The 16,390-nt window shown below is 47.3% G+C and overlaps 1 protein-coding gene across 5 annotated transcripts; it reads right to left on the bottom strand.

Moving 5' to 3' along the window:
- Positions 1-541: 541 nt before the first annotated feature.
- Positions 542-15,469, bottom strand: C8H10orf95 (chromosome 8 C10orf95 homolog). Of its 5 annotated transcripts, XM_089780232.1 has the most exons (3): positions 15,328-15,382; positions 11,428-11,613; positions 542-1,438 (listed from the first exon to the last, which is right to left on the bottom strand). In XM_089780232.1, exon 3 carries the CDS (start codon positions 1,377-1,379, stop codon positions 708-710), a length of 672 nt encoding a protein of 223 aa, XP_089636358.1. In that variant the 5' UTR covers positions 1,380-1,438; positions 11,428-11,613; positions 15,328-15,382; the 3' UTR covers positions 542-707. The 5 variants fall into 5 exon arrangements, with proteins under 5 accessions (XP_089636358.1, XP_089636359.1, XP_089636357.1 ...); XM_089780233.1 differs by lacking the exon at positions 11,428-11,613 and having other exon boundaries at positions 15,352-15,469; XM_089780231.1 differs by lacking the exon at positions 11,428-11,613 and having other exon boundaries at positions 15,328-15,454.
- Between the last annotated feature and the right edge of the window lie 921 nt (positions 15,470-16,390).

Below are 16,390 nucleotides of genomic sequence, written 5' to 3'. Positions count from 1 at the left end.
CGTGTTCTCTTGCAGAAGGAAGGCTCACCAGCCCCAGTGAGCACAAGGGGAAATCTCTTCCAGCCCATAGTGAAGTGTTCACACTCGCATTCCATAGTGAATAACCATCCTCTGCAACAAAGCAGTAATTACAGGGTGCCCAAAACCTCTCCATGTGCTTAGTGCTCCGACAAGACACTTAAGTTGCCCGGCTCTGGAGGGTCAAGTGGTGAAAGTTGGCAGAGATAGGAGTCCAGTCTTCCTGGGCTAGTTACCCTGCCGAGGGCTTCCCGCAAGGCTCCATGAGTGACATGTGGGGCGGGGCTCGTTCCGAGTTAAAAAGGCACGTCCACGCTGCTCCTAAAGGGCCACTGTCGAGCAAGCCAACCAGTACCCTATCTGGCCAGCCAAACGGACACTCAGACGTTCTTATTCAAAGCCGACATCCAAGAGACCAACAGCTGCTGAGCGCATGTGAGGAAGGGACATTTTGGCAGGAAGAGGAGGAGTGCGTCGTGGGCCTCCGTCAGCAGACACGAGCTCTCAGCAGGTTTAGGGCGCGTGGGGGAAGCAGGTTGAGGAATTAACTGTGGGCAGGAATTCAGAACTTGCAGAAGGGGAGTACTCAATATTTATTCTTCCCAGGTGCCAGAATTCAGCAGCTCTGCTCAGCTTGCTCCTTGGCTATGAAGGCTCAGGAGCCCCTGTCCTGCAGGGAGTTGGCCACATCACCGTCTCAGCTTCTTTTTCTTCTTCCGGTTTCGTTCCTCGCTGTCCTCGTCAGCTTCACTTGCTGATGGGGTGGGATCCCTTCGGACCACTCGCTTCTCCACCGTGTATTCCTGCTGTCCCACCCTGGGGTCTCCTTTCACCAGGAATTCCCTGTTCTGGAAGGTTATGGACACATCAGTCCTGGGGTAGGTGCCATAAACCCTGCGGAGATCCTCCTTCACAAACTCCGGAAGCTCCCGCCTCGGTCCAAAGACCCTCTCGAGTTTCCCCCAGTGCAGTTCACCTCTCATGGTGAAGCCCTGTGGCCAGAGGTCCTGGTTCTGGCCTGGCCTCTGGTAGGCCGCGTATGGATTATAGCTGGCATAGGGGTTGTACAGAGACATGGGGGGCACCTGAGAGAAGTGCCAGAGGGGGCGAGGGTAGAAGTAGGGGTTGGTGCCGTAGAAGTGATGATACTCCATTTGGTTGCCTGCATAGCTGGGGTAGCCGCTGCAGTCTGTGACAGAGGCGACGGGCCGGCTGTTGAAGCTGTGCATCTGGATAGGGGGGAACATGGAGGAGTTTGGAGATTCAGCCAATCTGCCAGGCCCAAGAGGCAGGTAGGTGTACGCAGAGGGCTGGATCATGCTTGAATAAGGCTCTTGCGGTACAAAACCATAATGGTACATGGTCCAGACGCTGGTGTTAAGCAAGGCTCATTGCTTCAAGGCAGCTTGCGTGTCCTGAGCTGTGGGAATAAACAGAAGATACTGAAGACACGAGAAAGGAATTTAAAAAAGTCTGGTCCCAGCACTGTTCATCCAGCAGGCTGGGTAAGAATCGAGTTGTAGGAAACTCCTGTGTACTGAGCAATTAACACACCTAGAGGAACAAAAATGCAACACCGTAGTTCCAGCATTTCCAGTGTGCTTTCAGATGCCAGCCATTAGCAATTGGCAGTACCGAGTCTGGGCGGAAGTGTCCCAGTGGGGTAGCTGTGTTAGCCACTTAGTTACAGACGATCTGAACCTTCCCCAACATTTACCCAGACCTTTCGGAGCTGCAGGACTAGGAATGAGCATTGCAAAGAAACCCAGTCCAGTGCGTGTTTTTCCAAGCTCTACTGATTCAGCCATTGTGCAATTGATTTTTTCCAAGACTCCTCAGTTAGTTACAAGAGAACTTCGGACGTTCCCAACAGCTCAGGCCTAGAGGTTGTTCACAACTCTGAATACAACTGACAGTTTTTCTTTCCAATGTTTACAACTGAACATTGGACTTAATACAGCTTTGAAACTTTACTAGGCCAAAGGAAAAAGTGAGCTTGTAATTTAAAGTGAGGGAGGGAAAAGAGAGGAGAGAGTTAAAGTCATCCATGCATGTGTCACCCGGCCTCCTCTCTGTATGTCATTTATTTAAATTGCCATCTTCAGGAGAGGAACTCTGTTCTCACAAGAGTGCCAAACCACACAATCACTACTTCTAGAGCATTCATAAAGTAACCACCGTCAGGATCTCTTGCAAGATTTTTACGTCTCCCTTCAAACAGTCTGGCTGCGTCTAGACTGGCAAGTTTTTCCTGCAAAAGCAGCTGCTTTTGTGGAAAAGCTTGCCAGCTGTCTACACTGGCTGCTTGAATTTCCACAAGAACACTGACAATCTCGTGTGAGAAGTCAGTGCTTCTTGCAAAAATACTATGCTGCTCCTGTTCAGGCAAGAGTCCTTTTGCGCAAAAGGGCCAATGTAGACAGCTCAGATTTGTTTTGCGCAAAAAAGCCCCGGTCGCGAAAATGGCGATTGGGGCTTTTTTGTGCAAAACCACATCCAGATTTTGTGGAAAAGCATCCGTGCCAATCTAGACGCTCTTTTCCGTTAAAAGCATTTGCGGAAAATCATGCCAGTCTAGACTTAACCTCTGGGTTCTAGCAAGTGGCCATCTCAGCCTTCATTTGGGCAACTCTGACCATACACCGCAATATGGAAAGTTGCTAAGAGACAGTTGCTTTCTCTTAGATGCAACAGCAGAATGGGGACCGCTGTTCTACAGCCAGCCAGAATAGCTGCAGCTTGTAACTAGCTTTCAGAATTGGGTCAAGCTGGCTGTCGTGCACAGAGTAAAGGATGTTGCGTTTCCATGAATCAGCGAATCGACTAGTCGATGGAATTTCCATCAACCAATAGATAAGGAGGGAGGCGGGCGCTTGCCTCTGCCTTTGAAATGTAGCAAGAGGCGTGGGCAGCTCTTGCTACAGTTCAAAAAGCAGAGATGCAGCTTCTGGAACCGGGCGCGAGCCAGGACAGCCGAGTCCTGGGTCATGCCTGCCCCGCCCCACTGTGCCTCTGCCTTCCCCTGCCCCTCCCCCCTGCGGAGACGGTGCTAGGGGGAAAACCAACTTTTAAGCTCATTCCCCCTGCACTGGCTCCTGATCCCCCCCACCCTTTCTTGCCTCTATTAGAGCAAGGGAGCAGGGAGTGACTAGTTGACTGCTTGCGTCTAGTCACTCAGCAATAGGGCATAGGCACAATGCAGACACCCCACTACAGCCCTGTGGGTGTTGGGAAGCCTGTTACTCCAGCTGGCAAACAGGCTGGCCCCCCAACACGTACCCCCGCTTGGTTGGCTTTTATACACCCATTTTCTGCCACGGTCCAGTGCAGCACCGCTCCTTCACCTCCTGACGTCCGGCTCTACCCGGAGACCGACGCGAAGGCTTGCTGCTTGCACACAGATCTGGAGGCCCTAGTTCCTGTTGGCCAGACGCGGGCCGCATGTGTCGAGTGTTGCAGTCGCACTACAAGCAACACCGAGGGCAGCCCCAGTGAGAATCAAGACCCTGTTGTGCTATTTGGTGAACAGTTAGAGACTGCGCCTGACCGAGCGCACTTAACTCATGGACACCCCACACACTTGTGTCCCATCTCTACATTGCTGGGCACAGGACAAGTGGAGGTTCCAGTCCTTCTGTTTTCTTCCACATTCCTTTGTATAGTCTTGCAGAAGAGGGGGTTTGGAGCATTTGCTTCTAATGCAGGGCACTGAGAAACACTCAAGCTCCAGTACCCATCGCAGCCGTTTGAGTCTGGATTAGTCATCATCGTCTTAAGCTGTTAGTATAAATGGGCCTTCAAGTGTATCTTAACTATAAGGGTGTGTCTAGGCTACAGGGTTTTGTCGACAAAACTATACCTGCGTCCACACTGCCTTTGAGTATGTCGACATACCGTCAACAAAACTCAGCAGTTTTGTCGATGTCTGTAAACCTCATTCGAGGAATAACGCCTTTTGTTGACAGTTCTGTCGATAGAAGGCATTATTGCATCTACTGTCCTTTGCGTCCACACTGTTATGTCGACAAAGCGCCTTGCTTTGTCGACAGAACTGGCTGCAGTCTAGACACTCTTTGTCGACAGAAACTTTGTCGACTGTATCTGTTGACAAAACTTCTGTCGACAAAACCCTATAGTCTAGACATACCCTAAGAGTGCATCTCTTCAGCACCCTAAACTCTAAATAAGCTACGCAAATTGCATATTGCGTAGCTTACTTCAAAATAGCCTATTTTGAAATTTGGCACAGTCTACCGAGTGCCAAATTTCAAACTAACGCACTATTTCCAGCCTTATTCCTTGTGCAACAAGGTTTACAGGGATGGTGAAATAGTTCGAACTAACAGGCACATTTCTAAGATGCAGGGTGGCTATTTTGAAATACCAAGGCATCCTGAAACCACTTAGGGTACGTCTACACAGCAAAGAGATATCAGAAAGGTCATAAGTCATAGCAGATAATATTCATGAGAAAGAGGAACTCAATGTGTCTGAACAAAGAGGCCTCTTGCTAGAACTCAAGAAGCGCATTCAGTTTCATTGTTCTTATGTACCAGGCATGACCTTAACAGCCCCCTCCCTCCCAGCACCAAAATTTGCATGTTGCCCAATTCAGTGCTGAAATGCAGCCGCCTCTGGGGTGGAAGGTGGCAGTCTGAACAGCCCACAGCAAGTTACCCAGCCCCTCAGCACGCCATCCCCCCCCTTGACCTCCCGTACCGTTGGAGGCAGCGGGAACAAGGTCCGCGTCCCAGGGAACAAGAGGGCAGAACAGACGCTAGGACACAGCCCTTTCTAGGCTGCAAGCACACACCAGCAGCAGCCAGGGTGCCAGAGAAGGCTGGTGGTGCAGCTTAGCACCTCAAGCAAGAAGGAAGGAGGCTGTTACCTGGCTGCACGCAGCCATGGGTGTTATTTCCTTAGCAAAGATCTCAAGCTCTGCTCGGCTGCCGTCTCTGGAAGTCGGATATACCCACCGTGGAGCCGGCCTGGCTGTACTCCGTGAGCAGACACGAGGGTCCCTCGCCTCCCTGGTTTGGGTTTGAAAAGGCTCTGGTTATCGCCAGCGGCTCCCAGACTAGCTAACCAGCAAACTAGCCAGCTATTGTGTTTAGTAACCACTCCACGCTCCACCCAGGCTGGGGCACATTCCAGGGAGCTATGGTTACTAAGCCAAGCGCAACATGCACTAAGCTAGCAGAGGACACCGGATGAGAGATCTGTCAAACTGTTCTTCCCGATTTTGAGAGTGCCCTTCCCAATGGCCCCTACCCCGGTAGGAGGGCGCCCACCACAACCCAGCTAGTGCTGCAGTCAAGGCCACAAGAGACTTTTAAAAGAAGAGGAAATTGACACCACCTTATGAACTGTTCTGCTCTCTCCCGAGTGGATGGTGAAGAACAGCCATACTGGGTCAGACCAACGGTCCATCTAGCCTAGTGCCCTGTCCGCCCAGTGGCCAATGCCAGGTGCTCCAGAGGGAGGGAACACAACAGGGAATTGTCATGTGATCCCTCTCCTGTCATCTATTTCCACACAAACAGAGGCCAGGGATACCATGCCTACCCAGCCTGGCTAATAGCCATTGAGGGACCTATCCCTCCATGAAAATCTCTCACTCTTTTGATCCCTGTTGAAGTCCCAGCCTTCACCACATCCTCTGGCAAGGAGTTCCACAGGTTGACTCGGCACTGAGTGAAAAAAAGCTTCCTTCTGTTTATGTAAAACCAGCTACCTATCATTTGGTGACCCCCTAGTTCTTATGTTGTAGAAATAAGTACATCACTTTTCCTTCTTCACTTTTTCTACACCAGGCATGATTTTATAGACCTGTATCCTATCCCCCCTTAGTCACCTCTTTTCTAAGCGGAAAAGTCCCAGTCTTTTTAATCTCTCTTCATGCAGACCCATTCCAAACCCCGAATCATTTTTACTGCCCTTTTCTGAACCTTTTCCCAATGCCAATAGATCTTTTTTGAGCTAAGGCAACCACATCTGTATGCAGTGTTCAAGATATGGGCATCCTATGGTTTTATAGAGAGGCCATAAGCCATTCTCTGTCTTGTTCTCGATCCCCTTCTCCATGATTCTGAATGTTCTGTTTGCTTTTGAGACTGCCGCTGCACATGGAGTTCACATGCACCATTATCCTTCCCAAACCCAGGAGCACCTCTCTCATCAGCCTCCTCAAATCCTTCATGCCATCTGACTACTCTGCATGGCATCCTAGAGTCTCAAGTTAGGTGTGGAAAGGGCCTTGAGAGCTCAAATCAAGCCCCAATACCAGAGCAGGACCAAGTCATCTATCACGGAGAGTCTCGATTTGTCCAACTTGTTCTTGTGGGTCCCCCAGCAATGGGGATGCCAAGGCCTGCCTTGAAAGCTCATTCCAGAGGTTAATGACATGGATAGAGAGGATGTTTCTTCATGTCCAACCTACAGCTGCCTTGCTACAAATTGAGACCATGACACTTTTGGTACAACCTCCAACAGCCATGGGGAGGTTTAAATTGGACATTAGGAAAAAATTCCTAACTGTCAGGGTGGTCAAATATTGGAATAAATTGCCAAGGGAGGTGGTGGAATCTCCCTCTCTGGAGATATTTAAGAACAGGTTAGATAGACATCTGTCAGGGATGGTGTAGACGGAGCTTGGTCCTGCCTTGAGGGCGGGGGGCTGGACTCGATGACCTCTTGAGGTCCCTTCCAGTCCTATTATTCTATGATTCTATGAAAACAATTAAAGCCTAAGGAGTCCTTAACAGTTCCCAACTGGTCAGAATCCACCCGCACCGTCAGTCTCTTTTCCAAGACTAAACACACCCAGTTTTAGTTCCAATTTCTGCTCATTGCCCTTGCTTTCCAAACCCTTTCATTGTTGCTCTTGTTTACACTCCTTCCAATTAGTCCCCATCTTGTCTCCAGTCAAGTGTCAGATAGTACTTCAGCTAAGGTCTTCCTGGTGCCAGAGAGAGCAGGAGTGGGCAGCAAGTGCCAGCAATGCCCCTCTGCCATGTGTATTGGCCAAACTGTACAGTCTCCGCAACAAAGGATTAATGGACCCAGGTCTGGTATCCAAAAAGGTGACCCAGAAACCCATTGGGGGACATTTAAATTGCCGGGGCACTCAATGGATTTCAAAGTTGCCATATTACTACACGCCAATTTCAAACGCCAGCGTGAAAGGGAAGCTGCAGAATTTCATTTACAAGTTTGGGACCTGCAATAGAGGTTTAAACAAAGACTAACTGGATTACCCGCTATGGTCCACATCTTAATGACATAAAAAGCCAAGCACCGGGTACTTAAGTATACTTAGAACCCACTATCGTTTTCATTTAGCATGGACACTGACAATTCTTTCCCCATTTTTCTCCTTCTTTCCCTCCCTCATCCTACCTCTATTTTGCAGGCTAGACCCCTTAACCTCATTCATCTCAAGTGGGTTGTACCCGCGAAAGCTCATGATATCATTTATCTTTTTTGTTCGTCTAGGGTGCTGCAGGACTATTACGTTTTTTCAGTTACAAACTAACACAGCCACCCCTCTGAAAATGTTGCATATGGTCTTTCAAATCAATTGTTCACCAACCTTACAGTGTTTTCATCCAAACTACTCTACCCTGAGACACACACACTTTGTGGAAACTGCTCCAACACCCTATCCAAAGTTATTAACCTGATCCATTCGACGCACGAACCCTCAACATGCCAAGTTATTCACAATGGGGTCTTGACAGAATCCTTCAGTGTACTCTCAGGACTGTGACAAGGGTGCCTATTGTCACCTTTCCTGTTCTTGATCACACGAAGGACTCTACCAATCTTGCAAGGCTTCCATTACACTGTAGCCACAACCTTTCAAGGAGGCTCTGGAGAAGTGTCACCACATGTCAGGCTCTTTGCTAGCATGGAGTCCTTCGAGTCTGAGGAAGTCTCTAATTTTCTGGGCAAAGCATTAAGTGGGGTGGGGGGGAGGATTTCCAAATAAGGTTGCCAGATGGTTTCAACAGAAATACTGGATCCACTTGACATGACATCGCAATCGACATTCTGTCTTAGTTAGAAGACACCGGACATTTCTATTTTCTCAATTTGTTTCCCTAACAGAAAGCTCAAATACTGGACTATCCAGTTCAAAGCCAGACATCTGGCAACCTTATTTCCAAAACACTGCTGCTTAGGAGCAGAAATTCCACAAGCAGAAAACCAATCATGTTGGAGTAGGGGGACTTCCAAATTTGTTCTCAGTGACTGCTTCGGCTCAGGTATACTGCCTTAAGTTACAACAGGATTTTTCCTTCAGCTGTCAAGGACTCAAGCCAAGTCCTTTATACCTTATTACCGAGCACACAAAAACATAGCATCAGAGAAAACAGAGATGGATTGGGGAAGCTTTCTTAGCTTATCTTTTCAACCCACTCTCTTCACTTCCTCTGGACAAAGCATGACATTGTTCCATGGAACAGTTAAGTTTCAGCAACACTCAGGCATCTGACCTTAGAGACTTAAGCTAACGTATGTGTTGGCAAAGCAGGAAACAGTAGTGTTGTTTTGTTCTCCACAGCTAGCATCAGAAAGCCAAGCAAGATGTGACCGGCTTTTTCTCAAAGAGGAACTCTTGCTCAGCCAAGCAATTACGGGCTTGTTGCAGGAACTAGATGGGTGAAAATCCCATTGGTTATTTCACAATGCAGGACGTCAGACTAGATCGGGAAGGGCAATAAGCAGCCTGCAGGCCAGATGCAGTTCGCAATGGGCCACCAGATGCTTTATTTACCTGCACTCCTGCAGATACGGCCACTCGCAGCTCCCATTGGCCACAGAACATCATTCCTAGCCAATGGGAGCGTGGGAAACAGCATGACTGGGCCACCTCTAAACTGATACACCAGGTGGGCTGTTCATTGCCCACCCCTGAGCCCAGAATGGTTCCTTCTGACCTGAGAAAGTCTATGACAAGGTGGGCGAGGCAATAGCTTGGTAACAGGTTGGCCCAGTAAAAGGTATTTCCTTACCCACCATCTCACCAACACCCCAAATGGTCCCGGCTCCTGCAGCACTGCCATGGCACAGAGCAGATGCTGGCACTAACAGGCATCAGTGCTTGTGTAACTCACACACCTGGTGGAGCTCACTGTCCCATGGAGTGGCACTTAGACCATGTATAGCCAGAGATAGAACAAGGGAGCTCTTAACTGGAGAGCCAGCTGGCTTTGTCACTCAAGCAATAGAGGCTCCTACCCCAGGTCCCAGATTCAAGTCTTCCCAGTGGTGGTTACATTTCGTCAGAGCAATGGTCAGTTTCTACCCCCTTTGTTCCACCAGGATTTGACAACCAAGGGCTAAATGATTTGCTACATAAACTTAACTTTGGTCTCCACTTATCAGCATAGATAATGTCAGGCTGTGAAAAGACAGCCAGCCAACACCCCTGACTGTAGCTATAGCGACTACTGGTGTAGATACAGCTGTACCGTGGATGGGCAAACTACAACCCACTGGCTGCATTCAGTCCATCAGGCCTTTCAATCTGGTGAGCAGGGTTACCAGTCTGGCAGCACAGCTGGACTAAGGCAGGCTCCTCGCCTGTCATGGCCCCATGCAGTTCCTGGAAGCCCCAGTGAATGAGGATGGCAAGGGGACTGTGGGCTGTTCTCTGCAGGTACAGCCCCATACACCTCCCATTGACTGTAGCTCTTTTCCAGGCCAGCAAAGCCATTTCCCTACCCTGACGTGGCCCTTGGGCCAAAGCATTCACTTGCCCCAAGCAATACTGAAGGGAGAGGGCTTCTGTTGACAAAGCAAATGCCGTTCGGGAAGGGGGTGTTCGTACCGTCCCCCCCGAGTTGCAGTGGTGCAGATGTACCCAAGTCAAGATGACATTTCTACAGGGCCTACCTAATCATGTGGTGGGTGGGGAGGTGGATCCTGCTGAGGAAGGTTCAGCTACAGGCACTGTCAGAGACAGGGTATCCCAGTACACAGACTATAAGTGCAACTCTTGTTGACATCTGATAGCAGGTACCACTGGGGCTGAGAACTAGATGGAGACTAATTTCAGAATATCAAAGCCATTCCTGTATAATCCCAGTGGGCCACTGCAAGGCAACTCAACTAACAACTCAATCCAAAGAGGGGCCGGGCTGCCAGAGCAGGGAGACAGGCACCCCCACCCACCGTAGAAGAGACAGGGTAAAGGACAATCAGGGGAAAGGAAGGTTTCTAGAACACCCACGTGTTTCACAATCGCACCCCAAACCAGATCCCATGCACTTTCCTCTGCCACTCCCACCATCACAAAGCACAAAATGTACCAATTCCAGGGTGCTCCCCAAAACAGTCACACAGCACAGCTGGCAGGACAGTCTCATCCTTGGAGCTCAATCCCCAAACTTCAGTCCAACACAGGCAAACACTACGATCCTTTGGTGTTGCCTCTTTTAATCAGTGTGTTGGGGGAAGGATGTGTGTGTTTAGAAGCACAACCCATTAGATGTACATGGTTTTGTTAGTTCTTTCTGCTACATAGGGAGATTTGGCAGCTGGATTCCTTACTGGAGGATTTTTTAAGGTGTTAAAGATGCCAAGAACCTAGGATACTTTTGGTAAAAGCAAAGTAAAACTCTTCCCCCACCCCAATTTTTTTTTTATAACAGTGTAGTGCATCATCCTTATTACAGTAAAAGGTCTTAATGTTTTAATTTGACTGTTTAAAGTTCATAACACTTCACAGACTTTCCCCCTCATTTAGTATAGCATGACATTTGATTTTAGGTAAAGTGCCTTGTACATACGATCTCCACCAATACACACAATTGAAACCTATTTAATGACAAACACTGAATGTTTTTGTTGGCCTGGAAAATGCTCATTCTTGACTTCAGAAAAGCTGCAGGGATATTTGATAAGACTCCCTTGTAGGCGCAAGCGATTAGGATCTGACAGCAGCAGACGAGAGGACTTGGCATACAAATGAGCAAATACTCTAAATACAAGCTCACCAGCTGAATAGTTGCCAGTAATGGGTTTAAGCTAGTTTTCTCCCTACCCTTTAAAAATAAACTGTTGGTCCAGATAACAGCACAGGGCCTGGGGGGGTTTCCAACAGCTTCTGGGTAAAGTTTAAGAAAACTGATCCAAACAGACACAGTTCAGCCTATTTGGGTTAGCGAGGTGCTGTCAAATGTACAGCCTCTCTCCCTGCAGGCTTTTCCTTCGACATTTCAGCACAGGACTGAACTCAGCTGTGCAGACCTGCTAGTTTGGCCAGTGGTCTGCCCATGAGAACCTTGTGACTTGTAGCTACAGCCTCCCACCTCACCTGGATTGTACCAGAAAAAGGAGCAGAAACAAGGTGGGGATCCACAAATGAGGTGTTCCCTGTAAGCCGAGCGCTTGGGCACTCACCTAAGAGAGATTCCAGCACTGCCCAGCTGACAGTGTGCACAGCTGCTCACACCCAGGAGCTGGTGTTTTTATTTCAGTGCACACCTGCACATGCCTTGGTGCACATAAAATGTATTCCGCACCCAGATGGAAAAAAGTTAGAGGGGCCATTGGACTTGGGTGTTGCAGTGTTCAGCATCCCAGCACCTGGCAGGGAGGGGAGAGAAGGAGAAATCACCCACCACACCTGAGTCAGGCACCTAGGCTCCTTGTACAGTGAAGGGGGTGTTGGAGAATTCACAAAAGCCAGCATGCCCAGTGGGGAGCTGCCTCACCAAGCCAGGGGGAGATGCTGACAAAAGGAGTTAACCCAAGTCCTGCCATGGCTCATGGAAAGCATCCGAGCATTCACCTTCCTCTTCACTGAGATATAGGAATTGTCACCTACCCAGCTTGTAATAAGGCTGCTTAGGCCCCCAGGTGTTTCTGCAGGAATTCAGCAGCTGGCTCTCACTACACCCCCATAGCAATCTAGTGAAACTGCTATCCCTTCTGAGCCTTGGGCCGGTCCACAGCCTGGTCAACCTCTCTCCATTGCCTTCTCACAAGTGGTGTCAGCTCTACTCAGCTAGGACCACGGGCCTTGCACAGCCAGCACTTGGCGCTCAGGTGAGGAGGGGGCGGCTTTTCTGAAGCAGGACGAGCCAGTCTGAGCCCTGCTCTCAGGGGACATCAGGGTTCAGGGAGGTGGGTGCGGATTCGGTACAGCAGAGTCAAGAGTGCTTATAGCCCCTCATGGTAGCTCATGCTTCAGACAGGGCCGGGTTTTTAAAGCCTCAGACAGCTGACTTGCGTCACTAACACCCAGGCTGGGCTTTTCAGAGGGGTTTACTGAAGTGCATGCCCAAGTCCCATTGAAATCCACTATTTGATCTGAGGAAGTGGGTCTGGCCCACGAAAGCTCATCACCTAATAAACCATCTTGTTAGTCTTTAACGTGCTACATAGTCCTGTGTTGTTTCATTGAAATCCAATGAGTGATCAGGGCTTACTTCCCTTAAGGCAGAGATGGGCAAGCTGCAGCCTCATCAGGGTTCTACACATGGCCCGTGACACATTGCTTACTGTTACCCATGCACAGGGTTGCCAGATCCTGCTGGTTTCTGTCCAGTTTCCCTCCCCCTGCCCCTGTTTTACTAAAGTGACATGCACATAACCAAGGGCATGTGAAGTGAGGCGCATACATTGATTGCAAGGACTGTGTGCTCCCCCTGCATCCAACCAAGACAATGCTATGGTCCTGTCCACACACCTCAAATTCCAGGTACACAAGCACACTTCACAAAAGCTAAGTATCCTCAAAAGATCATCTTGGTAGGCTGCCAGACTGGCCCTCCTCCATTTCAGTAATGACACTTATGCAGCCCACACTAGCCACCGTGAGCCATTGCTGCTTCAGGGTCTGAAAATTCCAGCCCCGACGCCTAGCAGAGATTTCTGAGAAAGACCAGCTATTGGCAGTGACTGGCTGCTGTGCCTGCTGCAGCTCTGATGGCACAGAGAATTGCATGCATGCACCACTTTGCGGCTACGTCTACACTGACCCCTTTTCCGGAAGGGGCATGTAAATTTCATGAGTCGTAGTAGGGAAATGCGTGGGGGATTTAAATATCCCCCGCGGCATTTAAATAAAAATGTCCACCGCTTTTTTCCCGGCTTTTAAAAAAGCCGGAAAAGAGCGTCTACACTGGCCCCGATCCTCCGGAAAAAGCGCCCTTTTCCGGAGGCTCTTATTCCTACAAAGTAGGACTGAATTCCTACAAAGTAGGAATAAGCCTCCGGAAAAGGGCGCTTTTTCCGGAGGATCGGGGCCAGTGTAGACGCTCTTTTCCGGCTTTTTTAAAAGCCGGAAAAAAGCGGTGGACATTTTTATTTAAATGCCGCGGGGGATATTTAAATCCCCCACGCATTTCCCTACTACGACTCATGAAATTTACATGCCCCTTCCGGAAAAGGGGCCAGTGTAGACGAGCCCTGCATGTATAAATGCTGGTGGCAAGTTTTACAGAGGATGTTTTATCATTGTTACTTCAGTTCTGGGCATCTCTGCTTATGAAATGGGCTATATAAAATAAAGATTAATTGAAGGAGGGTTCAATTTAGCATTTAAAGAAAATTTGTCGTCTATTGCACTAACATCATCTACTATTTAAGTCTAAATAATTTTAAAATGCATGTTGTACTTATGACTGCCTCTTGCTAGTCCCAGCTGTTAGAACAGTGAAACTGACTAATCAGTTTCAGGTAACTTACTGTCTCATACTTTATAATAGAGATACACCATCTCATAGAACTAGAAGGGACCCTGAGAAGTGATCCAGTCCAGTCCCCTGCCCTCATAGTAGGACCAAGCACCATCCCTGACAGATTTACCCCAGATCCCTAAATGGCCCCCTCAAGTATTGAACTCATGACCCTGGGTTAAGCAGGCCAATGCTCAAACCACTGAGCTACCCCTCCCCTGCACACAGTTGAGACAGGTTTGTCATTTTTAACTAATCCCACTACATTGGATCATAGTGGTCTGATATGGATGGAGATTTATCTTAGATTGTTTAGGTATAACAGATTCTACATCTTGGCAGAGGATTAGACCTTCGTAGTACTGCCTAAACCTATGGTTCCATTATCCTGTAAACCCTTCTGCACATGCATAACTTGATGGACAAAAACAATCCCATTGACTTTAGTGAGATGATGCACGTAAATGTTCACAGGATTGATGCCATAGGAGGGCTTCTCTAGCACTCAGACTTTACAAAGGTCTGTGTTGGAGGCCCATGAGATGGTGGCATTTTAATAGAAGATGAACATTATGTTAGTCCCTAAATCTGAAGGTCACCCTATCTGCACAGGAGAATTTTACTGGTATCAACAAAAATGTGAATTTGGACCAGTTTTGCTGTACTGGTATAACTCACCATGGGGACAGGCTTATTCTGGAACAAGAGCTAGTTGCTTTGGATAGAATTTAATTTAAAAAAAGCCATTCTAGTTGTGGGAGAGAAGTCACAAGAGCTATTGGTTAGTATTTACCAAGTTCCATCCAACTTTTAGGTCACTTTCATACAAAAATAAACTAAACCAATATTAGATAGAGGGGATTAATGCTCCATAAGCATAAATGGGAGGCTGACTGTTAAAACAGGGCAATACAGTTAAGACCCTTACATGCACATGTACATATTGTTAATAACCAGTTCATTAAATAAGCCACAGCTTTCAACTGTCAATGCTTTTGCCCCCAAATCCTCCCATCATGTGGAAGCAAATACTTACTTAGCACTGAAGCAACTCTCTGCCTAAGGGGGGGGGGGGGGGGGGGAGAAGAGGAGGAGCAGCGTGTGTTAAGTTGGCTAAACACTTAGAGTGGATAGCAGCCAGACAAATTCCAGCGTTAGAGTAGTGTTCTCATCCCAGCCATCCTCAGTTGCTCAAGATACTATTAGATGACCTAAGAATACAATTAACCTACACTTAGACATTCTTTACCTGTAAGCAGAGCATCCAAACATTCAATATCTAAAGGGACTTTTAAACAGTTATGTGCACTCTAAGCAACAAAACACTGTAGCACCTAGCTGTCTGTTACTAGTATAAAACTTAACAGATAAGGACAAAATGCTTTTCTTGCTGTACAGTAGTCACAATAAGAACAGAATTTAAGAACAAAATCAGGGTAAGGAAAAAAGAAGGGGAAGTCACCTATATCTATATATATTCTAACTCTCTTAAAAAACCCAAGAGCTTTTTGTAAAGATATCTTAAAACATCAGATCCCTTCCTAAAGGAACAACCAGGCTCATTCCTCAGACTAGCATAACTTTGAACAACCTCAAAAACAATTTTTTTTTAAATTACCAAGTGCTGCTTTGAAGAACCAACCTATTCCTCAGCTTTGTGTCCAGAACCAGGAAGGACTGCAGCCCATCTTCTATTTGTAATCACTGTGGTAACTCCCATCCTTACAATTGGCAGACCTGTATCACTTGCAGGCACCTGTAGCGTGTGGCAATCGCAGCTGTACATAAGTAAATCTAGTAAATTGGATACTAGCATTAGTTTAAACTGTATAAATTAATCTATAAAGTTAAAACCCAAAAGATGATTGTTCCATTACCAAGCCTGACTGATAGTATAGAAACTTTAATGCAATAGTGTTTGAGGCTTTTTACATTAAAAACTTTTACAGGTGATTGCAATGTCTGATGATGCATGCTTGAGCCTCCCCCTTTAATTACACAATCTGGGATTATCTTTTGGAGTGCGAACACTCGAAGGTCTGTGATTAGTGGCTTTATCAAAAGAGTTTTTCAGTGAAAATGCTGGTAATCCTATTTCACAGTATGCCAGAAGATAATAAAATGGGAAAATGCTTTGAGAACCACTAGGAAATGTCAAGCAAATGATAACTTTAACCTCTCAGAGCCCTTTACAAACACTAATTAAAGCTTCCTGCATCACATCCCTAGTTGAATATCCATTAACAGTTAAATTAATTGCTGTAGGGAAAAGATAAAGTTGACTTGCATGGGGACAAAATGGGTTTATGCCTCTATGATAAGTAAAGGCAGCCTGATACAAGTGTTTAAACAGTATTAATACACAAGTCCAACAATATCTAGGCTAATGTGAAAAATAGCTACCTTTAGAGCAATGTGTGACCAGCTGATATAACAAACTAGTGTATTTTATAAGTCATGCTTAGGGGAAAGGTAAATTTGCACGTGGTGTGAGAGTTATTTGAAACTGATGATGTTGATGGGATACTTTAAGAGCCCATTTCCAGACTTTATAACATTTGCTTTATTGCTCTGAAGTGCTGTACAGTAGTTCTGTAAAGGTTTTAGGAATGTAATACATAGAACTGAAGAGGCCAGAAAGAACCATTGTGATTAACTAGTCTGGTCTCCTGTATCATACT

This window comes from Pelodiscus sinensis, chromosome 8 (genome assembly GCF_052426305.1).
Source record: "Pelodiscus sinensis isolate ZL-2025 chromosome 8, ASM5242630v1, whole genome shotgun sequence".
NCBI classification, from domain to species: domain Eukaryota; kingdom Metazoa; phylum Chordata; order Testudines; family Trionychidae; genus Pelodiscus; species Pelodiscus sinensis.
This window is presented reverse-complemented; position numbering and strand designations above follow the sequence as displayed.

Excerpts from the sequence above, each read along its gene's own strand:
- C8H10orf95 (XM_089780233.1), bottom strand. The coding sequence starts at position 1,379 with ATGTACCATTATGGTTTTGTACCGCAAGAGCCTTATTCAAGCATGATC.